At 45.3% G+C, this 24,890-nt stretch overlaps 1 protein-coding gene across 1 annotated transcript in view; it reads right to left on the bottom strand.

The window, feature by feature from the left end:
* Positions 1-4,092: 4,092 nt before the first annotated feature.
* DOCK11 (dedicator of cytokinesis 11) overlaps positions 4,093-24,890 on the bottom strand; it is an 81,921-nt gene continuing 61,123 nt past the window's right edge. The window contains exons 41-54 of the mRNA XM_019521264.1: positions 23,739-23,921; positions 22,138-22,251; positions 20,069-20,284; positions 19,925-19,982; positions 16,850-16,956; positions 15,735-15,857; positions 14,264-14,377; positions 12,994-13,140; positions 11,884-12,094; positions 11,033-11,223; positions 9,937-10,037; positions 8,808-8,946; positions 4,276-4,293; positions 4,093-4,179 (exon numbers count right to left, since the gene is read on the bottom strand). Of these exons, the coding sequence (XP_019376809.1) occupies positions 4,288-4,293; positions 8,808-8,946; positions 9,937-10,037; positions 11,033-11,223; positions 11,884-12,094; positions 12,994-13,140; positions 14,264-14,377; positions 15,735-15,857; positions 16,850-16,956; positions 19,925-19,982; positions 20,069-20,284; positions 22,138-22,251; positions 23,739-23,921 (1,710 nt within the window). The 3' untranslated portion in view covers positions 4,093-4,179; positions 4,276-4,287. The remainder of the gene's footprint in view (positions 4,180-4,275; positions 4,294-8,807; positions 8,947-9,936; positions 10,038-11,032; positions 11,224-11,883; positions 12,095-12,993; positions 13,141-14,263; positions 14,378-15,734; positions 15,858-16,849; positions 16,957-19,924; positions 19,983-20,068; positions 20,285-22,137; positions 22,252-23,738; positions 23,922-24,890) is intronic.

The following is a 24,890-nucleotide window of genomic DNA, read 5'->3' as shown; positions in this document are numbered from 1 at the left end:
AAGGTTTCAGGTTGGAAGTAAGGAAGAACTTCTTTATGGTAAGGGTGACCAGAATCTGGAATACACTTGCCAAGGAGGTAGTGCAGTCCACAACCTTGGAAGTCTTCAAGAGAAGACTGGACAGACACCTTGCTAGGATCATTTGATCACAGCAGTATTTCTGCCCAGAGCAGGTAGGTTGGACTCAATGATCTTTTGAGGTCCCTTCCAGCCCTTCATTTCTATGATTTCTATGACTACTCCCAGTTTTAGAGACAAAACTGTCTGCTCAAACAGACTAGGGTGGCTCAAGCTCTATGCATTAGGTGTCAATACTCTAGATCACATCTTCCAAAGCCAAAATGCATTACTCTTGTAAAGTAGATAGATAGAGTAATATGCAATTGATTGCAGACAGGTGTTATAGATGAAGCCTTCAGAGGTCTGCCCATGTTCATCACCAACATTTCCCTCACATCTCTTGAGCTGTTTTATTGGATATTTGTCCTGAATTCCAGCTCCAAGATTGCTGCCTTTCAGTAAGAAGTCCCACTGAAAATGTTGCATGTGGAAGGTTGTTGAGTGATACGCCCACAGTTGGCCTCCATTCATAGCTGTCAAAGTTGCTTTCAACCCTACGATTCTATGTAGCCGAAGTTCCTGTACAGATGAAAGGCTTACTGTTCATAAACCATCCCAAACAGACACTCATTCAGCCTTTTCTTGAAAAACTCATCTGAAGAAGATTCCACAACTTCCCTGGAGAGTTTGTTCCATTGACCTTTTGTTCTTCTCCTGTGAGGAAGCTTGTCCTGAGATTTGTTCTAATCATGTATTCTACATCAGGCTTCCTGCTCTATATGATGGGAGGACAATGTTTCTCTATTTTCCTTAAAGCAGCCTTGCAAACATTTGAAAATTGTTAACCTGACTCCCTCACTTCATCTCCTTTTCTCCAAATTAAACATACCTCTTTCCTTCAGTCTGCTCTCCTACGGCTTGCTTTTCATCCTTGTGTCTTGCCTCTGGACCCTCTCTGATTGCAATGTACTTTGGCAGTATTTGAGATGAAATATGGAACTGCAGATATAAAACATTACTATATGTAAAATACTATGCATCGTGTCTGAAAGGCTTCTAAAACTAAACAGATGCATCAGAGACTACAGATGTCCTCCTGTCCACACTATTTGTTGGCATGAAAATTCCTCCTACATTTTAATTTCACAAAACTGAGGAATGTATTGGAATAAAACTTGGGTCACCATGAATCCAGATCACTTTCTTTTTTTCTGGAAAGGAAATGTAAATTTGAAGTTAACTTGGCTTAAAAATGTTAGCTTCTAAACTCTCTTCAGAGAGAGAAGAATTAGTGTTTTCATTGTGCTTGTAAGCACTATAATTTTCTTTCGCATAGGTATATATCCCTTGAAATAGATTTTCACAAGCAAAGTGCTGTAGACACATTGTGTTCCTAGCTACCCCTTCATCCAATTTTCTGATTCATAACACACATTACCTAAAAGGGTTGTGAAATCTCAAAGGATTGACCAAGTGTACTAATTGCCCACTTGACGGTCACTGCTTCCTGCACATTCCCGCCTTGTGCAAATAGTTGTAGCTGTTTGCACCTGCACCCATGTATTTTGCAGACACAACATATATTGTTGAAAATGCAGGTATCTGGAGACGCGAGACAGCCTAAGGATACCAGTACTGTTGCACTGCAATCACTAGCAACAGAAGCAGCAACAACTATTAGTATACCAATGTAATTTGAGATGGCAGCAGTGCATATAGAATCGTAGAAAGTGAGGGCTGGAAGGGACCTCAGGAGGTCTCGTCTAGTCCAACCCCCTGCTCAAAGCAGGACCAGCCGCAACTACATTGTTTCAGCCAAGGCTTTGTCTACCCGGGTTTTAAACCTCCAAGGACGGAGATGCCACCACCTCTCTGGGTAACCTGTTCCAGTGCTTCACCACTCTCCTAGTGAGACATTTTCCTAATATCCAAACTCAACTTCCCTTGCTGCAGCTGGAGCCCATTGCTCCTTGTGTTGTCATCTGCCCTCACTGAGAACAGTCCAGCTCCATCCTCTTTGAAGCCCCCTGCAGGGAGTTGCAGGCTGCTATTAAAGTAGTCAAAAGCTGCCAATTAGCTTTTATTTCTTGATGTTGCTTATTGCCAAGGGTATTCTCAAAACATGTTTTCAATACTGTGAACAGAAGTAATATTTCATACCTGTCCTAATTTGACAACTTCTTATCTTTTCAAAGAGTAAGTTGGGAAGCAGCATCTGCTGTTAAACATTTTTCATGGCAAGCTTTAAGACAAAGAATTAGTGACCATAACTCACTGTACTCATCTTTCTTCCTCTTTTTGTGAAGTTAAATTTGGATGCTGCCTAGGACACCAACACACATTGGCAGATATGTCATCTGTTTGCTATATTGGCATATCTGTGTTTTGCTTACCACTACAAATTATATAGGGAAAAATCACTGAACAGGCAATCTCATTCCTGAAAGACCATCCTAATTTTTGACGCTTGGCACCATGCAGGACATAATGTTTAAAAAAAAAAAAAAAAGGCAGTGATCTATTTACTATATAGTCACCACTTTTATTATGGAAATTAGAGGTTTACCATGTTATAGGGTTGACCATGCTCAGACACTAAGGCCAAGCAAAATAGCCAGCTGCTGCCTGTTTTGTTTTGTATATATTTGTGTATTTTGTTATGTACCTCATTTTATTAATGCAGAAAATAAAAGCTCTGCAGGGACTTTAAGATGAGTGGAACTCTCTTCAGTGTAGGTGCGATTTTGAAAATAAAAGACATCACCTGCATTGCTGAGGGGTGAAAGAGAATACATGAAAGAATTACTGAATAAGCCCAGGGATCTAATTTTTTCTCTTCCCACATCTGAATATATCTGTGTGCTATGAAAGAGACAGATACTGGCAGAGTGCCTATGGGGGAGGAGGGAGGAAGTGATAAGATTCTTGTACTTATGTTTTCTTTACCCATCTGCCAGGAAAAAACTGTTTTCAGAAAAAAATGTGTTAAAAACTTGTGGGATTACAACATAACCCTGGGAGATATGCTAAGTAAAAGGACATGTACATCTGGGGTTTGTCACAAAACTTAAAAAAATCTATTTAATAAAAGTTATTTCAATCCAAGAAGTTCCCAGTGTAAAATCTTTCTTCTGGCAAATGGTAGAACTTTCAAAAAGGAGCTGAAGTTCCAGAACCCCAAACCCACTCGAGACAGACCTTGGTCATTGGTTTATTTTACATACACAACATGCATCTCAATCAAGTCTGACCTCTCTGAGGAATGGAAAGGATTAGATTTCTTGCAGATCTTGGTGATTATGACCCTTGCACATAGTGCAGAATAGGCCAAAGGCAAACACCAGCTACAGTCATCTCCCTTAGCCACAGAAGCCTTATTTTGGATTTCTTTAGCAGAGTGTGTTTGTGGCTTCTGCATTAGGTTTTCTGGTTATGACTTATGGAGGGTTCACAGGTGGCAAGTCTAATCACTGGAAAGTTATGCCCTTGGTGTTTTGGGTGACCATACCCCTTTCGTGAGGGTCAGGATTCCTTCTCAATTCTCCAAGGGGACTGACCATTACACCTACCTGCAAACCCTGTGTCCAAGAGACTGGAAATACATTTAGCAGCAATATTGCACATACTAAAACTCCTATACACTGTACGCTACTTTCTACTTACAAAGAAGTTTTACATTTTATTCTATTCCATTGTACAGCTTTACATAGTACCTTTCCCAATTCATAATTCAGCAATTCAGTACAGACTTGGACAGATGGCTTTCAGTGTTGTACTGTATAAATTTAACTAAAAAAAGTACAAAATAAGCACAGTGGTGTAAATGTCCAGGCACTTCCAACATTGCTCAGCAAAATAAGCAAGCACCCTGTTTGAAAGCACTTTAATCTTGGGGGGAAAAATACTGAAGGTTTCCTGGTCACTTGTTTTGAGTTTTAACATCCTCTGCACAGTTCTGTATGTTCCTGAGTAAGATTTGTAGAATACCATTTTCAAGTTCATATGTCAGCAGTGATCCTAGGTGAGAAATAACCTGTCACCAGATGTCCCACTGATTGCACAAAATACATGTAGAGAGTCATGTATCCAGGAAGAATGCATTGTATCTTCTTGGTACAGCTAAACAAAACAAAGGAGAAATTAAATACATGTTTGCAACTCATCCTTTTAAATAGCTTTTAAAAAACACACAAGGCAAAAGTAGTATAGAATTACCCAACCAGGTCTTCAAAGCTGGATTGCAAAGGCAGCATAACAAAGAAATGAGAAAGAAGGGTTACTCAGTACCAGCACTAGAATATTTACATAGATACACTGTTAGTTGAATTTCACTAAAAAGAGACTACTGTTAACTTCAAGAAAGGTAAGTCTTGCTCTATCTAAGACTTCTTTTTGCCATAACTATGTATAGTAACAATACCTAAAATATGTTCTTAAAGTGGTAACTGAGTTATTAACAAGGCAAAGCAAGCTCCCACTGAAAGATGCTATTCAACCTAAAATAGCACTGCATAACGAGTCTTGATAAATGACATGTATGACTTAGCGGTCAACCTTCTTACAGCGCAGACAGAAAAGTGCACAACTGCCCCCAAACAAAAGAGACAGTTACAGTAAAAGCTCTGTTATCCGGCGTCCCCGTCTGGTGCACTCCCGGGCATCAGTGTGTGAGGGGGGGCCCTGTGCAGGCTGCTTTGCCCTGGGCTGTGGGCCAAAGTGGCAAGAACTCTGCTTGCAGTGGCAGCAAAACCCAGATGTGGTACTTCCGGTTTTGCTGCTGCTACATCCCTTGGATGCCGGTTAATAGAGTTTTCTGGCTAATAAAGTGCCAGTTAACACAGCTTTTGCTGTACATACACTTAGAGAGCTTTCTCATAATATGATTTTGGTAGACTTAAGTCTTATAGCCACAGTGATTTCTCTAGTTTGGAAAGGAAGAATGTGAATCAGGGTGGTAATTACAGGCCCACTGGTTCAGAGAGCCATGAGCTTTTGTAGGCAACCTACTTGGTCAGATACAATGAATGGACCCTGGTTTAGAAAGTAAACCGGTACTTAAATCTGTGAAGTAACTATCAGGCTTGGCAGGAAAGACCAACAGGAACCTGCTTGTATGACTTACGAATTGCAGAATACCAGGTGTTATGATTTCTTTTAAATACAAAGGAGTTCTGGGCCTTCCCTACATAAGCAAAAAGCCCTCATGTTGCAATGGGTTTCAGTAAAGCCTGCAGCTGAACTCGTGCTGAATTTGCAAGTTTAGAGATGATTGGACTATTTTTGGTACTTTCAGAAAGCTTGTCTGGGGCTCTTACAGAACAACTGGAGACTGAAAATACTGTTTAGGTGTTCTTATCCTCCTTTGCTAGGACAGGGCACACTCTGCAATATGCTATTTATCTTGTTTTCTCTGGACTTCCAAGAGCTGCTCTTGGGATAGCTGAGGGGTGGTGAGTCAATGCACTGGGTATCTTGGTAGGGTAAAGGAATTATCCTGATGAAAATCCTGCATCTTTTAATTGCAGTTAGCCATCTACTTCTGTTCCTCCACATTTCCTTCCCTCCTGTCTCCCTTCTCATTCTTAAGGGACCTGAAGGCCCGTTGCAGGGGCACTTAATGAGTCGTCCTCCTGCCCCACTATGTTTTCACAGAGTAAAATATCAGTGTGCTTTTGGTTTTTTAGACTGTGCAGCAATTGATCTGTATTTTTTTCTTTCCAGTTGGGACCTTAAGTTAGCACATTTTTCTTGCCTATGCTTAACTGAGGAATTTTTCAGAAGAGGAAAATAATATTTAATTATAATTTAGAACTGTTAAAAGCACTAAAGTTTCAAAGCCAGCCATATCCACCTGTGATAAATTACAGAAATGTGAAGATAATTTCTGTACATAGGAAAAGTTGGACTTTTCCTTCTGGAGAATGCAAGATGCTGGACCTACACATACACAGAGAAAAGTCTGGCATCCTTAACTCGTCTCTAACCTGCAAAGCTCAGTCAATGCAGTAACGCTGCCTAGTAACCAAAGATGATGGGACTGGCCTGGTAAACATGTTTTGATAATATGGAGCATTTTAACAATGCATCTCTATTCTAGGGTGCCCCTAACTGCTGTGCTTCTATGGTGCTGATTTGCTTTCAATTTGAATATTGCGGAATTTGGAGGCCACAAAAGTTTTAGCCTCTGTATTCAAATTTAACTGCATGGAGAAGTTTGTCTGCAAAGAGCCCAAAGTAAGCAGGTGCAGCTCTTACAAAATTCTTTGTGCAAAATTCAGCAGACAAGAGAACAGGGTTAAATCTGTAGTAAAAGGCCAAGCAACATGAGTACGACCCACCAAGAACATGGCACAGGTAAATAGCTGGAAAAGTAACTAACAAGAGGCTGCAAGATAAAGCAGGGGCCACCCTCATATCCAAATCACCCCTAACACTCACAAGGCTGAATTCAGGCAAAAGAAAGCAACTCCCCTGACCTGCACTGAGGTTTCATTTGATTGTGTCAAGGGCCCTGTTTCATCCCCATAAACACCAAATTGGTGTAAATTGCACGTGATCTGCAAATAGAGTTGCTGCTCACATGTAGGTTCCAACCACCTTATGCAGGCCCATGTCACCACGGAACTTGGCTAAATCTGTTAAAAGAAACCTGACACTGTCATCTATAAATACGAATGTTAGACAATTACAATGAATACCAGTGGACGAAACTCTTGACTAAGACGTTAAAACAGTCTTTTGCGTGACCCTTCTTTCATGCCATTTTAGATGAAAAACAGTTCAGTTTAACTTTTTCATTTTAAGCAATTATATTTCATGTTCTAATGTGAGAGTCTTCATTTTTATATGTAACCTAGTTTGGAAATTCTGAAAACACTTTTTTCTTTGAGGCACAAGCATTTTGAATTGCACCCTGATCATTTTATAGGCCTGATACTGTACTCATAATGTATTAGCCTTTTTGTTTTATTTTAGCAAAGCCAAAATTAAAGATGTCATTCCAGAGACAGGGAGATCACTTCTGTAAGGAATACATTCAAGTGCTTGGCAAAAGTGCCCCCACCTTGCATAGATCCTCCATTATATAAAGACTGGAACTGTATGTGGTTTCTGTATCTGTGCAATTAAATATTAGAAATCCTGCAGAAGCGTGGCCAAAAGCAGAAGGCTCCAAAGCCTGTTTCTGAGCAACGGCAACATGACCTTGTATGGGAAATTAGCTTGGTCAGCAAAAGAAAGCAAACAATTTGTGTGTCCAGCTGAACCAGATCAGATTATACAGAGTATGTGGCCTGAAATTAGATAATCCGAACCCACTATATCATACTGTATACATATTAGTAGGAATAACCGATGTAACCAAAGGTATTAGATGTAGTTTAGTTTTAATAAATGTATCTGTTTGTGGTTTTTCAGATAAGTGATTAAAAAAACCAGAGCAGCGCTGCCCACAAAAACCATAAACAACTTAGCCAAAAGAAAGAGGTTGGATGTAGTATTCCATTCTGGTGAAGGAAGGAGAGAAGGGACCCTTCCTTCCAGAACTAACTTTCACAGAAATATAAATCCCAACTAATTTACATCTTCCATGTTCACAAGGCAACTGGTTCAGTCCAGTTCCAAAAGTTTCAGCAAAACAAAGAAATCTAAATATATCCAATCAAAGTGCAGATCAGTAATTCTCTGCCAGGGAAACTGGGTGCCACTTAATTCACAAGAGTCATGGAATGGCACCTTGAGTCCAATGAGGGGTGAGAACCTCTGGGGTAGATAAACATGCATCATTAAGGACTGCATATATGTGGTTGTAAACCTGGGGAGTTCAGGGAATAACAGGGCTGAGTTGCTGAGGGAACTGAACAGTTAACAAGAATTGAGAGCTGACACCCATCCTCCCAGGCACGAGTATGTTTTTGCATTTCCACTGCCTCAACCGAGTGCTAGTTCCATGTATGTTTAGCTTTCCAATAAATTGAGTCTCTTGACAAAAGACAGGCATGTTCAGTCTTTAATCCAGGCCCCATCAGACAAGCTAAACTCCCTTTCCCTAATTTGGAGTTGGAGGGCTTCCCTTCAACTTCAGGCAGCCAACTTGCTTCTGATTTCATAGCGCGTTACTAGGAAGGTAAACATATTTTTCCTGCATCTGTTCAAACTGTGTTATTAATCACAAATGCATTTAAACAACACCTTTCCTAGAAAGATCCCAACACACATTTACCACGTGGGCACACATATTGATATAACAGATACGGACGCACAAACTCACATCCGTCTCTAACCTGTGTTTTACTACCCATGCTCTTTCGCAGTGCACACTAACAACACCCTGCAGTGTAGATAGAAAATAAAAAATATAAATCTCTAACAAGCACTGGAAAAGGAATTTAGCCAAGCATGTTCTGTCAAAGCAAACTGTAATTCTTCTAGCAAGCTGAGACTCGTTACCCTACCCTTGCAAAAGAAAACAAACCACAGAATATATATTATCCACAACTGGCCAGAATCCTAGTTATGTGCATCTGGAAAGGCTGTACCCTGAAGCAAGGGTTTTGGATCAATACTCTGAGCTTAGAATCACCCCCACTTCTCTATTCACCTGCCTCAATTTTTATATTCAGTTAAAAACAGCAAAAGGAAAATCTGAGACAGTTTTAAATGCTGAAGTTAAAATCCAGGATAAAGGGCCTGCATACCCAGCGCAGCTGTGTTTGGATCCGTGCTATTTCAAGTCTATTAATACATGCCTGTTCGTGAATGATGTCAGAAAGCTCTTTCACCATGTCTCTGAAGTTTGATTTTAGCCCTTCGTGGTACTCTGCTTGGTCTTCCTTAATGAGTCGCTCGTTAAGTTCCAGAGACACTCCACAGGCTTGTATAAACTTCCTGTAGATGAAAAGAAGAGAAGTTGGGCATCAGGGTTTCTCCTTCAAATCTTCCCAAAGGTGCAGAAAACAAAACAGATGTGTCTAACTATGTACAGGGTTGCACAGGGGTGAAGTGATAAACAGAACTTCCAGTCCAGAAACTGGATTAGATTTGTTCTTCTCGCAGTCCCACTTCTCCTGGACTCTGAGCCTGCAGGCACATAACAACCATGTGTCTGTAATGTTCAAAGACTGTCACATGAAAGAGAAGACCCTGGCTGGTTCTTGTGTCTGCACAGCTGGGTTTGAGGGTACCAGATGTCTTGTCTGCGAGGCCTGCATGTGTGCCTGGCAGAGTTGCAAGCTCTGCTCCTTTACTACTTCCCTGGGATGTTCAGGGGCCAAGAGAAAGGTGGCCACGACGCTTCTCCTGGTGTGTGCACCAGCTACGTGAGGGAAGAGACGTCTGAACCCAGTACAACACTGCAGCAGTTGGAGAGCAGAACTAGGAGGGCCAGGGAGATTCAGGGACTGTCCCACCAGTGGCAAAGGCAGACCAGGAGGGAGGAAGACACTGGAAAGCACAAAAGTTCACCTGACTGGAAGGAGGAAGGGAATTGCTAGCTTTAATGCGCTCTTGAGAAGGACTCAGGCACTACAGTGATGGGAGCTTAGACAGAATGACAGGTTAGACAGCAACAGGAAGTTAAATGTTTTAACATTTCTCTGTTCAGCATTCCCCAATGAAAGGAACAAATTCAGTAAGTCTGGGTTTCGCAGCTCTCCGTTAAGAAGGGAGCCAGGACGTTACGCCTGGCAATGGACAAGCTGGCCATGGAGATATTGCTGTGCCTGGAAAGTAGAAGGCAGCTTCTTTCCAACTGCAAACACATAATACTAAGTCCTGCATTTCTATTCCAAATCTTAACTTCCATAATAAAAGATACTGTACATAAGAGCAAATACCAAACGTTAGCCAGAAAACAGATTAATTACCTAGGTAACCTACCTGAACATTTCTTTTAGCTCATTCACTTTCTTGATGGGGTACTTGCTGGACTGAGTGTCACTCAGAAAAGCCCTTGCATAGGCCAGCGGGCCAGCATTGACCTACAATACAAAACAGAAAGACTCATTTATGCCATCATTTTTATGGTAGTGTTGGAGTGATGTTGCAGCTGTGGTGGTCCAGAAATTACTTCAGAGGGAAGGATTTTTGTGGGTGAAACCTGTACCAATGGCATGGTTGGGCTAGAATTAGACAAGTGTTTGCATGAAATCTTCATCGGGTCCAAGTAAAAAAAGCAGGCACAACAATGATTAAGAACAGATTCTAAAAGTCCCACTGTTTGTAATCATTGCTGTGCTTGCTGCTTTTCCTCAGACCTGATGAAGAATGCCTTGCACGCAAAGGCTTGTTTACATCTCATCCACACAGCTGGTCTAATAAAAGAAATCACCCCCAACAATCCTTGTCTCTTGGAAGGTTTTTATGTTAATTTTGGAGGGCAGAGGATAACAGATTTGTCTAACTGGAAGTGTTGCTTATGGAGGGACAGCAGACCACTAATTCTACACTCCTATCAGGTATAAGGCAGAGTGCTGCTTATATAATGGGAGGTCCTAAATTTCCAGAAGTTAGGCCTGGCTTTTTCTATTGGCAATCTTTAAAATGCAAAACGATACATGGGGAAAGAATGACAACCTGTTTCCTGATGATTTTTTTTTTTAATTTCCTTTCTGGCATGTGAGATGCCTGGGCCTCGTCTCAAGTTGGGGACAGGTCAGGAGCTATAAAGAGGCTGTTTCTGGCTGACATTTCCATGCCAGCGTCTTAGACTTAATACACATAATCAGCCTCTATCCATAATCAAATCATGTGCAAGTATGCGTGGGTCCAATCCTGTGAGCACTTGTAGCTGGGTGTAATGTTTGTTTGCTACAATGAGCAGTCCCATAGGCTTACAAGAGTGAACACAATGCTCAGTTCTGTTGGAAAGATCAACCTTGTAATGCTCTGCAGAGCAGGTTAATAATTTCTGGAAAGTAAGCATGTTGCCAACAGTTGTGGTATGTAAACACTGTGTGACAGCCAGAGGCGTTACCTGGACAGAAACACAGCCCTGCAACTTGAGCTGCAACTGGATCATGTCAACTTCTGCAGGAGAACAGAGCTTTTGTAGCTCTGCTGTCTTGTCTTTTATCTCATCAGTAGCAACATCAATGGGTTTTAGGTCAATCTGACGTTCCGAATTGACCGGAATTCTCTTCTTCACATATGGGAAGGAGTTTGAAGCTAGGAAAAAATAGGGTTGGCAAGTGACCAGTCAAATATTATCAACTGACCGGTCAATTGACTACACATTTTTTGACTGGTCAAAGATTATAGCAATTTTCCATGAAAAACTACACTTATTTCCAAGAAACACTACAATTAGTTTTCTTGAAAGAAATATGATTTCTTTATTGTTTTTTGACATATTTCTTAATGGAAAGTTTGTGCTTTTTCTGTGCATCATTGGATCTATTGGCAATTTAAAAAAATGTTTTGACCAATATTTGACTGGCCAATTGATCAAATTTTATCTGACCATTCAAATACTCAACCCTAGGAAAAAAATAATATTTATAGCTTGAAACGCCTCTTTAGTAGAAACATAACCCAAAACATCATAAAATAGATACAGACAGCCTCTGGCCCTGGGGCTCTTCCAACCAGCAGGCAAATTCCTGAACAAGGGTTTGATTTAGTACTGTCATTACCTCACTTCTTGATGATTCTTTTGGGAAAACAATGCACAAACAAAACAAATATTTCACTGCCATCCTAATTAAATTGCAATGTGAGTGTTTGATGCTTTTTGGAAAGCTAATCAGCTATGATTTGTCTGCATGTCAAGCAAGTTTAAACACTTGTTGCTGATATATATTCTCACATTTAGAAGACCTTACTCACTAGTCAGAATAACTCGTCTTTTGCACTGCTCTTCCACACTGCCATGTTTTTTTCCAGACAAGGTATAAGGAGACTCGAATACAAATCTGTTGATGTTATGATTTCTTTCAAACTCCGTCTTTCTTTCAGAGAGCTCTTTGTCTTCAAAATAGGGTTTCACATAGGTCACTTGAATATGGGCATACTTCAGATCAAGATCTTTGATGTTTACCTGTGGAAACAAGAGGCTTGCTTACTAGAAGGGAAAAGACTACAAACCATCCTAGCCACTAGTTCTACCCATTCATGCTTGCAGCCAGTATATCTATCCCTCACAGCTGCTATTCCCTCAGTGCTGTGGTCCAGTACTGCTACGGTTTCACCCCAGCTCCAGTTTTGCAGTGAAGCAGCCTGCAGGCCTAGTATTGCCTTCCTGCATTTTGAATGAATTTCAGCCACAAAGAAATTTCTTCTGATATCTGGCAGCCAGTGCCATGCTCACTTGACTGTACAGCTGTAAGAGAGACATGCCAGGTGGCCCTACAAAGATACAGGCACACTGGGGACCTGCGGCATTTCAGTGTTACTGCAATCAGTTACTGCTCCTTGAAAAGTACCATTTCAGACTTTGTGCTCAGGGAGAGATGAACAATCGGCTTCTAGAGTGAGGTGTGCAAGAAAAATCCCAGCTTGTCATCCCAGCACAGGGGGAAAAACTTACAGAAGGTGCAAGGGGCATCTCTTTCCAGCCCTGTAGGTCTTAAGCAGCCATGAGGGGATCCTGTTCCCAGCCACAGGCCCTCAAGAGCTTGTTCCCTTCCTGCTCTCCAAACCTAGCTCGGTGTAGGGTCCCAGCATTCACTGCTGTTTCACGAGGTTCCCACAGGGCTCAGGAGAAAGACAGTGTAATGTGGAAGTTAACACTTCATTTATATCCACCTGGGAGCTCTCCACATCTATCTTCCTCTTGCTACAAGTCTTTCCTCCCCCAAACCGTACAGAGCTGCCAGGAAGAAAATGCAACCCTTGTCTCTTCACCTCCTGGAGGGGTGGTCGGGTGGAGTGAGATACTTAGTGGCGTTTAGTAGGAAACAGCAAGCTCTTTGGCACACTCATGCAAGTTAACACTACCTTACTCGAATCCTGGATAATTTTTACATTCTCTGCTCCAAATTTTTCTCCGTAAAGTTTAAGAAGCCTCAGGGAGATCTCTGACAGGCCCGTCAGTTTGGGCTCCTTGTAGATATATTCCTTGCCATCTTCTTCTTCAAAGAAAGCCTGGCATTAATCAGAAACATGTGCATGGTGAATGGACAAACTCTTTGCTGTTGAACATGTGTGTGTGTGTGTGTGAAGACACAAAGAAGGAGCTGCAAGATAGCTATAGCAAGCACTGGGCAAGTGTGGCCTACAGAAAAGCTAAATGATAGAGGTGATTTTGGGCAGAGTGCTGGCTAAAAGGGGCATGGAGCAGTGAGCAAGGGACTTATCTCTTTATTTGATTCCTCCCACCTTCAGAGACACAGAGTATTTATCTACTTCCTTGGTAAATACACAGAATGGCACAAAGCCCTCTGACTCCATCATCCAGATCTCCTCTTATGGGGAACAACTTACTGGACTCCAAACTTTGGCCAACCACTCAGGTCAGGTGACACCACCTTAAAATGATCTCTGCACAGTAACACTGAGAAACCTGGCAAGAGTTTAAAGTGAAAAACTCCAGTTCTGGGAGTCAGCTGATGTGTCTTATGTGGTTTGGTCACTGAAATCATTCCAATTACAGCAAGTTGACAGTAAATTCAAAACTTGTTTCCTTTTACTAATTTGGATTCTGCTTTGCATTCTATAAAAGTCTGAAGTCCATTTAGAGTTCAAGCTATAACTTATGTCCATTGCAGAGAGCCAGACTCCTTGGAAAAGTTAAACCTGTAACAGTATCAATCTATATTGTGCAAATGTGTTTTGAAGCCAAATTTCCCTAACACCTAGACAGCTACAACCACCTTCCAGAGAGGACGATATCCATGACTTCTATGGGTGCTGTAGTGCTCGATAAACTGGAGTGTTTTTTAAACTTTACTTGTGTGCCTCATTACAGCAGGATCTGTACACAGTGGGATTTCCTACAGCTTTCCCACCCTTAAGGAGCAGAAGTTCCATTAAAAATGAATGAGACCAGAGATGCTAAATCATTTAGGTGCTTTGGAAAATCCCACCCAGCATGACAATAAAGTAAGCATACCTCACACGGCCCGGAAGCCCTGTCCTGAAGGTTGTGCTAGCTAAATAAATAACAAGTGGGCAAAATGCCGGCAGCCAGAATGCCTGACCAAGCAGATTGATTTGTAGACAAGGGCATCTGAGGTGTATCAGCTGGCGCGCGGATTAGTGGACTTACTTGTCCGTAGAAAGCCACTCGGAAGAAGGTACCCAGCAATCTCTTCCGCGTGTGCATTACTTCCAATATTTTTGTATAAGCACCATGGAGCGTTCTGTACAATTGAGTAAGTTTCTGGAAGCCAAGAAAGTCAAGCATGTGTCAGTGTTACTGGAGCAGGATTATGTAAACAGTAAATCAGGGCAGATGTTGGAAGTGGTTGAGCCCTTTGGCCCTGCTTCAGCAAAGCTATTAGGCTTAGATATCTAGGGATGCTGAACTCACCCAAGTTCAAATGTACAGAAGGACTAAGGCAGGCAACTCTTCATGCGAACATGCCTTATATTTTGGCCTCCAGCTCCAGATGTGGAACCCACATTAGGTGCCTAGGGATGGGATGAGGATGGGGGGCAGCCCTAAGCCAGCCGGTAGGAAATGCCGAAGAGAAGAGTGGACCCAAAAGCCTGCCTCTTTCCAAGACACAGGTATTTTGCTGCCTCCCTGAGTGAGGTGTCTGGGGGAGACTGGGATTCCCAGCATCAAACCCCTGCTGGCTGGCTGTCCACCTTCTTTTCAGGACAGAGGACTGGCTTACTCTTTCCTTCTCACCCATCCTAGTAAGGACACTGCCTTAATAGCCTGAGTAGTGGAGTAGGGGGAGACCTAGATGAAATGCCCCATTTCTGAACCCCCTCGTTCTGAAGCAAAGTGGCTGTGTGGGCTGTGCTTCATGCCAACCCTGGTGCTCCCTGTGTGGGTGAGGGAGCATCATGGCATGCCTACAGGATCAGGCCTCTTGAGGGACATGAGGGCAGGGACAGCTTGCTTGTGAATCCCACCCAGAGCACCCAACTCAGCCAAAACAAGGGCAGCGATGGGCACATGCCGCAAGACTGCAGCCATCTAAGTAACTTTGCTTGGTGCTTCTGGCTTCTCAGGTGCCCGAACAGTTAGGCAGGATTTTATGAGTCTCTGCTTGGACGTAGGTGCCTAAATGCTACTCATAAAGCCCAGTCAGGCTTGAAATTTTCAAATTCAAGCCCAGGCTGAACGTTGAGCACAGGCTGCCTCATTCATTTCCAGAGGCCCATCTGTGCTCACAGCAAGGGATGCCCCCACATATTTAGTTGGATGGAGGCTTCAGTCTGGCAATATTTCTAGTAGCTGCAGCCGGGGCATAGGCTGGACCAAGCCCTCCTGAGTAGAGATACCCAAAATATTACACTAAAACTGGTGGGGAAAAAAAACAGTTTTAATCTAAAAATTTGGTTTTGAAAAAAATTACCTGGGGCACCATTTAGCTTCAGTGACTTTGGGGTCACAGCTGTTTCAGGGCAGTTTTAATATACACCAGCTATACACCGTCTACACAGGCCAAACTCAGTTCCATCAATCTGTCATGCCCTAATCAAAACCCCTCTTTTCTTTGCTGGGCAGCCTGGAGAGTCCTCATTAATGCCAATTAACAAGCCCCCCGGCTCAGAACATCTACCTCAAACTCCCGCCGCTTTTCATAAATTGGGATGATCAGTTTGGAAATTTCTGAAATGGTCTCATAGCGCTCCGCCTTCCACAGCCCGTCTACGCATTGCTCCAGCAGCTCCAGCAGGACTTCCTGAATGAAACACAAGATGGGTGCTGTTGGTAATCCATCACTCTCCCTTTAGGGGAAGCACGGCTCGAAATGCCAGAAGGCTTCAGCTGCCTGGAAAAAACCAGAGCACGAGACCAGGTGGCCAGAAGTCTGCAGGCTTCAAACTCCAGGAAGCCTGGGCCTTTCCAAGAGTATTTCAAGTCCGAAGCGAAAAACCCGCATCTTTAGATGTACACATATGTCATCAGAGGACTGACCAGCACACGTTGGTTATTGATAGACACCTTTAAGGTGGAGGTGAAGGGTGCTACACCGGGCAGTCCCAGGGAGGGTGTCTGTTCCCTGTCTAAACCTAAGCCTTCATGAGAGGGTGTATCAGCCTCCACGCCCCTCACCTGCCTTTGGGTTTGCTTCAGCCATCCTCCTGGTCCAGCCCCATTGCAGGATGGAGCAGCCCAATCAGAGACCAGTGCAGCCCGTGTGCACTGGTGTACAGGGGACTCCAGACCCCAGCTCCTTCCCCTAACTACATGAAAAGTGCATACAGAAACAGCTCTTGGCACTCTGCCTCCTCAGATTTCATTACACCAGGGAAATCCTTCCCTGGCATCCTGCAGTGGCTTTTGGTCTCTGTGTTCCAGGGGTAGGCAGCTTTAAGATGGGAGGGGAAGGGGGTCTGAGCTGCATCCTGCCTTTGTGGAGCAGGACTGCATCTTCTGAGGGAGATTCCATCTCTGGCATTGGCAGTTACCCAGTCCAGCAAGAAAAGCTGGTGACCGAGCTCTGTTAGCTTCAGAACTGTCAGCAGGTCCCTAGGGAATCCAGCCCGCGTGTTTCAGCTGCTGTCACGTGTGCACAGAAACCCTGAAATGCCAGATTTCCTTTGCTGGTCAGCTGCTGTAGAACAGCCTCTGCTGCAGGCACCAATACACAAGAAATAGGGGGCTACAGGTTGCTGGCATGGTGTCGAATAAACCATGTTTCTAACCCGCTCCTCCTTCCTGGAATCTCACCTCACTGTAGTGAACGTCCATCATGCCAGCGTCTTCTTTCATTGCTCCCTCCTCGTCAATATTGGGAGTGATTTTCTTGAAAGCCGAGCAGCCGCTAGGGAAGAGTTCTACAGAAGAAAAATGGGTTGGAATTAATATGACTAAACAATCACTTATGTAGCCCAGACTACATTAATCCCTGCCTTGCCTTGGAGTACAGATTTCCACTGTCCATAGCAGTTAGGCATGAAGAGAGAAGCTCCCCTGAAGTATCCATACACAGCTCACATCCTAGCATACTGTGTTCATGGCTTAAGGCCCTGGCCTGAAACCAGCACATCTTAGTGCTTGCACGAGTGTCAGGACACCTGAGTTCTTTTCCCAGCTCTGCCACAGATCTGCTACATGACCTGGGGCAAGTCACTTTGCCTCTGCCATCCCTGCCAATGTCTTGTCCTTTGGACCCACAGCTCTTTCAGGGACAGACTCTCCACACTCATGGAATGACAAGCATGGTGGGGCTCTGATCTAGCCAGGGCTCCTATGAGCAGGCCTCATATGGATCATAAAAGCAAAAGTCCTTTGTGACAAGAGTGAACCAGAAAGTAAGAGAGACAAGAAAGGTCTCCAAGTTTGTATGCCTTCATATCCACAAAGGAGAGATCCATTGCATTCACAGGAGGAACATGGACTTCAGCTGACCTCTGTACAGCTGTAAAGCATGTAGGAGGGGATTTTGACTATTCCCTCAGGTACTATCATACCCCTGGAGCTGGCCTTGCTACTTAAGAGCTCTTGTCATGCTGAATGCCTCTGATAGTCAAGCTCAACCCAACAGCCTGGATCTTTCCAGCAGTAGGGCCAGCTGGCCTGTTCGTCCATGCGATGGAAGTAAACCGTGTCCCGTGCATCACACTGGCCTTCCCCTCAGACAGAGCAGGGCTAGCTTGTTCATTCTTGGCCTGTTTCACTTGATGATGTGCTCAGTCCTCTTGCTAGCTTCCTTCTTCAGCAGCTAAACAACCTCAATTTCCTCTACTACAAAGGGATGTGAAAACACATCCCTCCTTGACAACCACTCCCTGGCACAGCACGGTTTTTGGCCTGTGGCTTAGAGGTCAGCAAGAAGTAACCGAGGTGGCCGCAGCAGACTGGTGGTGGGCAAGGGGAGGACAGGATACATGCCCTAAGCATGCATAGGTTCAGGACAGCAAATATTCAGCAAACATCCTGAGAGGCAGAAGAGCCACTTCTCACTTTCAAGGCAAACCTCAGGGAGGGGAAGGAGCTATTTCAGGTACAGAACAGTCCTGGCACTGGATCAAATGGCCCACAAGCAAATTCAGCCTGAAAAGGAGAAGTTGGGTCCTCAAGATGGGGGAAGTGAGGGTCGGGAGCTGCCGTCTGAAAAAAGTCCCAGGGACGGAGACCAAAGCTGCTTCATGGAATTTGACAAGTTCAGGGAAGGGAAAGCATGGAAGGAGAGGGCTGTGAAATAAGCCAATTCAAGTATCCAAGATCAACCATCTCAGGGTGGGGAAGCGCTGGGTGACCCCACGTTTCAGGACTTGTGTGAGGCCAGGAGAAACGCGGATGTTTTGTTTGGTTCCTGGGATGTGGATATTTTATTAGAAGCCCGGGGGGCTGGCGGCAGCTAGACGCAGGAGTTGGGCTGGGGCGTGCTAGGGTTCTGACCACCAGCTAGAAATCACTTGGGGATCTGGTTAGAGGGTCCCACCCCCATGCTTGGGGTCAGCACTTCCTGGACTGGGGTCAAGGATTTCCCTGCAGGATGGGTGGACACAGATACATTAGGCCATTTTGCCTTCCTCTGTAGCATCCTGTTCCTAGGATCCACTGAGCATGCTCTAACCCAGCACATTCCCCATCACTGCAGGGGCCCAGGCACAAGCAGCCTCCCTGTTTTTCCCTTGCAGCATGCTGTAGTGCTTAATACACCTGATATCCTGCAGCTACTGGGGTATTTTGGGGGCTGCTGCACAAGAGCAGATAGAGGGAATGTTTTTGTGGATCCTTTCATACGCTAACACCGGGGATGGGCCCTACCATTCCTAAGATTTTATTTCTTCATTCTTGGATACAGGCAATTGCAGGCAATTCTGCCCTGGCTGTCCTGCACCAGTGACATATGTGCTGCATGGGTGTGTGTGAATGTCACCCAGAGTCCTCTTAGGCATCACTCTCTCTCTGCTCCCTTCTTCCTTGTTTCTGGGGATCAGCTAGACTCAGAAACACTGAAGCTCAGTGTTTCAATGACATCCTGTGAATGAAGGTCTGAGGGTAATGGAGGTGCAGTGTGATTCATTAGCTATATAAGAATGAGTTACTTAAAAGGAAATCCACCTTCTACATACACAGTGTTGTTGCTTTGCTCCTGATTTCCTATTTTGAATTAAACTAGACCTTTGCTCTAGTGGTTCTTTATCTATGGAGCCTATTGCCTTTTCTCTGCCTTTGGACTGTGCTCCCTTCCTTATCTTTCCTTGAAAAGAACATGTTACTTGCAATTTGAGATAACAGTATTTGTTGCCTAATCAGAGTTTTGGGGGGGAGAGTGTCCCCAGAGAGACACTCCTGTTCTTTATATGACCAGTGAAACATGTTGAAATGCCAGTGCAAGTGTCCCGAAGGGTTTGTGGTAGTTCTGGGGTGATATAGCCAGGATGGTCCAGGAAAAAATATGAGAGGCAAGGATTTTTATTGCACCAACTCTATAGCTTGGAGGGACAGGGACAAGCTTCTGGGTATGCAGTCCCCTTCTAGGAAGAGTCTGTGTTTGAACAGAGCCCTCCATCTTTAAAAGCTATTGACTTCTGCTGTCTTCAGCAACTCCCCGGTGCCTGTGGGGATTTTCATCTCCCACTACCCCTGCCCCTTTTACTCTTTAGTTCATTATTTTAGGAGCTTATTTTAGAACCTAACCACAGTGGTCATCCTAGCTTTCAGGCAGCACCCAAAGCAAGCAAAGGGTATCTTTGTACGATTCTGATAACCAGCAAATCCAAAGACAAATGAAAAAAAAACCACATTGGTAGCATTCCCTTCTTTTAGTTCCTCTGGATGGAAGGCACTTACTTTTTCTAAGAAGAAACTCAGCGACGAGGGCGGCTACATGAACATAGCACATGGCAGCCTGCAAAGTACAACAAAGCAGCCATTTAGAAATCATCCAGATGACTCTTCCCTTTCATACTGTGTGTTTCCAATTAAGGCAAATACCTCTGAAAAGTCTCCATTTTTGACATGGATCTTAGCCATGCTGTCCAGCCACGTTTTCCTGAGCTCCGGGGTACTTGCATAGGACTTGGCGAGGCTGTACTGCAGGTCAATCAGCATTTCTGGGTCTTTTTCATGTTCTTTCATTTGGGCAGTTGCCATAAGCACTGTCCGGATCCTTTTTGTTAAGTCTTTGACTTCTGAGGGAAAAGCAGTTGCCTGATACAAAACAAATCTGATTAGAAGCAAACACAGACACAAAGATGTTTGGTGCTTGGCCACAGAAAGATGGAAGTTCTCCCTTCGACTGAGTCAAGATTTATTTAATTATTTAGCAAAGAGCCTGTACAGCGCGAAGTGATTTGCAAATGCAAGACAGAGGACATACTACTGAATGCTCGTTTTGTATCTCCTGGCCCCTTGCTGATAGAAATGTGCCTTGTGTTTTGATATGGATTCAATGCATTTCAGTGCAGATCCCCAGTCTGCAGACCCTACTTCAGCTGACAAGCAATCATTCATGTAATTGGCTTCCCCATCCGATGGGGCTGCTCCTGACTGGAGCCCTACAGTGCCCTGCTGCCTTGGGGGTGACAGGGTGTGGATGTGAATAAGCTGAAGAGTCCAGTGGAGGGCAATAAAAATGGTCTGGGGGCTGGGGAACATGACTTGTGAAGAGAGGCTGAGGGAACTGGGCTGATTTAGTCTAGAGGAGAGAAGATTGAGGGGGGATTGAATAGCAGCCTTCAGCTCCCTGCAGGAGGGCTACAAAGAGGATGGAGCTGGACTGTTCTCAGTGGGGGCAGATGGCAGGACAAGGAGCAATGGGCTCCAGCTGCAGCAAGGGAAGTTGAGGTTGGATATTAGGAAAAACTCTCACAAGGAGGGTGGTGAAGCACTGGGACAGGTTACCCAGAGAGGTGATGGAGTCTCCGTCATTGGAGGTTTGAAGACCTGGCTACACATGGCCGGGATGATGTAGTTGGGGCTGGTCCTGCTTGGAGCAGGGGCTGGACTAGATGTGACCTCCTGAGCTCCCTTCAACCCTCATTTTCTGTGATTCTATGTACAACTGCTATCCAACATGAGCAAGTGCTGCCATGCTGGCCCTCCCCCTTGAGTCAACCCCTGACTGACTGGCTTTCCCTGCAGTGGGGCTCCTCTGTATTTCATAGTTTCAGAGTTGTGAGGGGCTGGAAGGGACCTTACAGATCATCGGGCCCAGCACCCCTGCACCTGGGTAGGGAAGACTACTGGGATCAAATGATCCCAGCAAGATGGGCATCACGACATTTTCTGAAAATGTTCAGGGTGGGTGACTGTAGCACTTCTGGGGGGAGCCTGTTCCAAACCCTTGGCACTCAGCTTGTATGCAGCACCAGAAGCGTGCAGAGGACTTTAGCTCAAGCAAAAACAGTACGTGAAAGAAGCAGCAGACGACAAGTTCCCTTCTCTGCTCAGTGACTCCAATCCACCCAACGCTGTCAGCTCCCAACCAGCAGCTCAGTGACCGGCAGATGCAGAAAAGGGCTCTGGGCCCTTGTCTGTCCTATGTCCATTTTGCTGTAACACAGGCTGGGGCTCCCCACACCTATTTAGAGTGCAGCATGACTCTGAGGCCAGAAAACATTTCCCAGCCTTTCGCATTCCTTGTCTGGCAGCTGCCGTGCAGAGAAGGGGTTCAGGCTGGAAGCACCATGTACCGATGCCCCGTGACTCTGATGGAACGTGTGATGAGGTTAAATAAAAATAGACCGCAACAGAAAGGGGACCACAGCCATCACTTCCCCTTCACAGGGAGGACTTAGCTCTTCTTTTCTGTACTTCTCATGCCTGGCACAAGTACAGGCACCAGGTTCTCACTTCCCTCTGGGTGCTGGTAGTTCTTGGAAAGCTCTTTGATTCCACTGCCTAAAGACGTGTCAGTTAAAAGTAACCCGAGCTTCTGCTTTTCTTCCCTCTCCCTCAACAGCGCTGGAATGGTACAGCATTCCCCTTACACAGGAGTCGGATGGCTGCTGGCAGCCACAGCTCAGCGCACCTCGTTACTTGTTATAATCAATCATGCTTACCTTCATTGGCCTGTCGCTGCTTGCAAAGTTGTTAATAATAAATAGAGACTCCTGAAAACTGGATCCACCGCTTAATGCCACATCTGCTATTAACTGGCTCACTGCAATTATTATCTGTTGGAGAAAGCCAAGGTGTTACTGAAGTAGGCTGTGTCACGTGGGCTTTACGATCACCGCTGGTTAAGAGATGAGTAAGAGGACCAGGTCATTCATACAGTGCAAATTGTTTAATTGCTACCACTGCTGAATGGTGTAATCTCACGGTGGTGATGACACTATATGTACGTGGTGAGAAACTCATCAGATTAGCAGCAACATTCCCTGCTTTGTGGTGCCTGTGGCTATGCCTATTTCTGCTATAACAGACTCCCTCTGCGTTGCTGCCAAAGGCCTGGCTCTTGCCTCTGCTCTGTCCGTCATAGCGAGAACCACGGCCAGAGCGCAGCGAAGACCTGGGCCTCTGGTTGCAGAAGTGGAGACCAGAACCATAACTGGTTGGTGCCTTGGGCTGGCATCCTGCAATAGGCACTAGCTGCTGCGGGGGGGAGATGTCAATGCAGCAGCTGCCAGGTGTTGCACCCCCTCCAGCACGGCAGCTCAGCCCTGTCACCCAGGGATGTACTGACACTTACCCCCACAGCAACAAAAAGGCTAATGGGTCGTGACCCCCAGCAATAGGGGTACCTGCCCCTCCTCCTCCATTCTGGGTCCTCACAACCCCTGCTGTGCTGTTGGGACTGCCAGAGAAACCCTGCCACCATGGACACCAACAAAACCCAGAGTGCAGCTGAGATGAGATGCCCCAGGAAAAGACGGCAGGCTCGATAACCCACCCTGCAGACCATACTCAGTCCATGGCTGGTATATCTGACACCCCTGCCATGTGGCAGTGCAGAACAGCATGCACACAAGGCCAGGATAGGACTGGATTGGATTGGATTAGAAGTCCTGGAGCTGGAGGCTTCAGACATCCTGTTTTCCTTTTATTTAAGATTTTTGACAGCATGAAAATAAAAAGGCATATTGCTGTTTCTCCAGGGGCCTTTCAACACTGTTTAGACAACACGAGATAAAAAAGACCAGAAGCAACCCCAGAATAATCCCTCCCTCACTCCGGCAGGCAGGACTTCCCCATGTCACCATCACGCTCACTCTCTTCTGCTATCTGGACCACAAGACAGGCATTGCCTGTGCTGAAAAGCCATTGCCTATGACTACTGGATGACAGACATTTCACCTACAAGGGCCCTGAGCTGAATCTGGGAGCTATGACTTACATAAAACTCTCACTGCAGTCAAAGAGTCAGTGGGATTTTTGACCAGGAAAAGGTCAAATTCAAAGTGCGGAAAAATACAGATTCAGAGGTCAAAATCAGATTTAAAAAAGGTCAAATTCTTACGTGCAAAGGCTTGGAATGGGGTGGACAAGATGATCTTCAATCCCTTCAAGCCTTGCTTTCTATCACTGTCCGACTTCCTTCAATACAGGGCATTACTAAGCTGCTACAAGCTGACACCCCCCAACCTGGCATCACAGACCATGCTGGAGCGGAAAACTATGTTACGCGCACATGCAGGGGTCCCAGCCCCCTTGCACTGACCTGCAGGTGCGTTCTCAGGAACGTTTTCCTCTTGGTGAACTCGAAGTTGTTGCGCATGAGGAGGTAGAGCAGGGCTGAGGCCTCGTGGCGTGTGGAGGTCAGCTTGGATGTGCAGCACTTCAGCACCTCGTAGCAGAAGGCGGCACACACGTTCACCCGGCCCTTGAAGAATGCCGAGGGGAACTGCACGAGAAGCAGGCGGCTGTTAGAACTTGCTCCCGCGAACCGCGTGCAGGAGTCACACTGGCGCTCATGCCTGCACAGGGGCTACCCTGACAGCTTTACTCCCATCAGCACTTGCAGGCGTGAGCTTGAGGGGCTATTTTCTTTTAAATCAGTGGGGAACCAACCTCTTTTGGCAGGTGTGCCATGAATCATCCCCACACCTTCTCCGAGTGCCACTCCAATCCCCTTCCTTTGTCTCATCTGCTGCTCCATCGTCTGCTCCCTGCCTGATCTGCTGCTTTGCTTTCTGCTCTTCCTGCCAGATCTGCTGCTCTGCCTTCTACTTCCTACTGCCACCTGTCCCCTCTCTGATCTGTTGAATGCCACACACACAGAGTCTGCCCAGGCCACTTGTGGCACTCATGCCACTGGCTGGCCACCCCTATCTTAAATGATCGAATGCTTCTATCCCACCACAAACCTGCATGGCCATTCTACAGAAAGAAGTGAGGGGTGCTGGATCCTATAGACTGAAATATCTCAACCAGGTTGGGTGAAAGGAGGAAGGCAACTGACACTGAGACTGGGACCTGCCTTCAGAGTCTGCCTTCCCAGACACCCACTGTGTCTGACGGGGGGGCAGCAGAGGAGGAAAATGGATGGATGGACTACAGCTGTCTCCCAGCTGACAGCTGGGGGGCATCCAGACAAGGAGCTGTGCAAGGAGCTGGAATGCAGAACTCATAAAAGACATTAAGGGCTGTAGGAGAGGGTCCTTTCCATAAGGCCATGGGAGGTGACATACACTCAGACAGTGCAGGCATAGTGACATGTTTCATAGTTTCATAGTTTCTAGGGTCAGAAGGGACCTGAGCAGATCATCTAGTCCGACCCCCTGCCATGGCAGGAAGAGCACTGGGGTCAAATGACCCCAGTCAGGTGGTCATCCAACCTCCTCTTAAAAACCCCCAGGGTGGGAGCCTGCAC

This window comes from Gavialis gangeticus, unplaced genomic scaffold (genome assembly GCF_001723915.1).
Source record: "Gavialis gangeticus isolate Ggan-Ray unplaced genomic scaffold, GavGan_comp1, whole genome shotgun sequence".
In the NCBI taxonomy this organism is placed as follows: domain Eukaryota; kingdom Metazoa; phylum Chordata; order Crocodylia; family Gavialidae; genus Gavialis; species Gavialis gangeticus.
The sequence above is the reverse complement of the archived record's forward strand: the minus strand, read 5'-3'. Positions and strand labels throughout refer to the sequence as shown.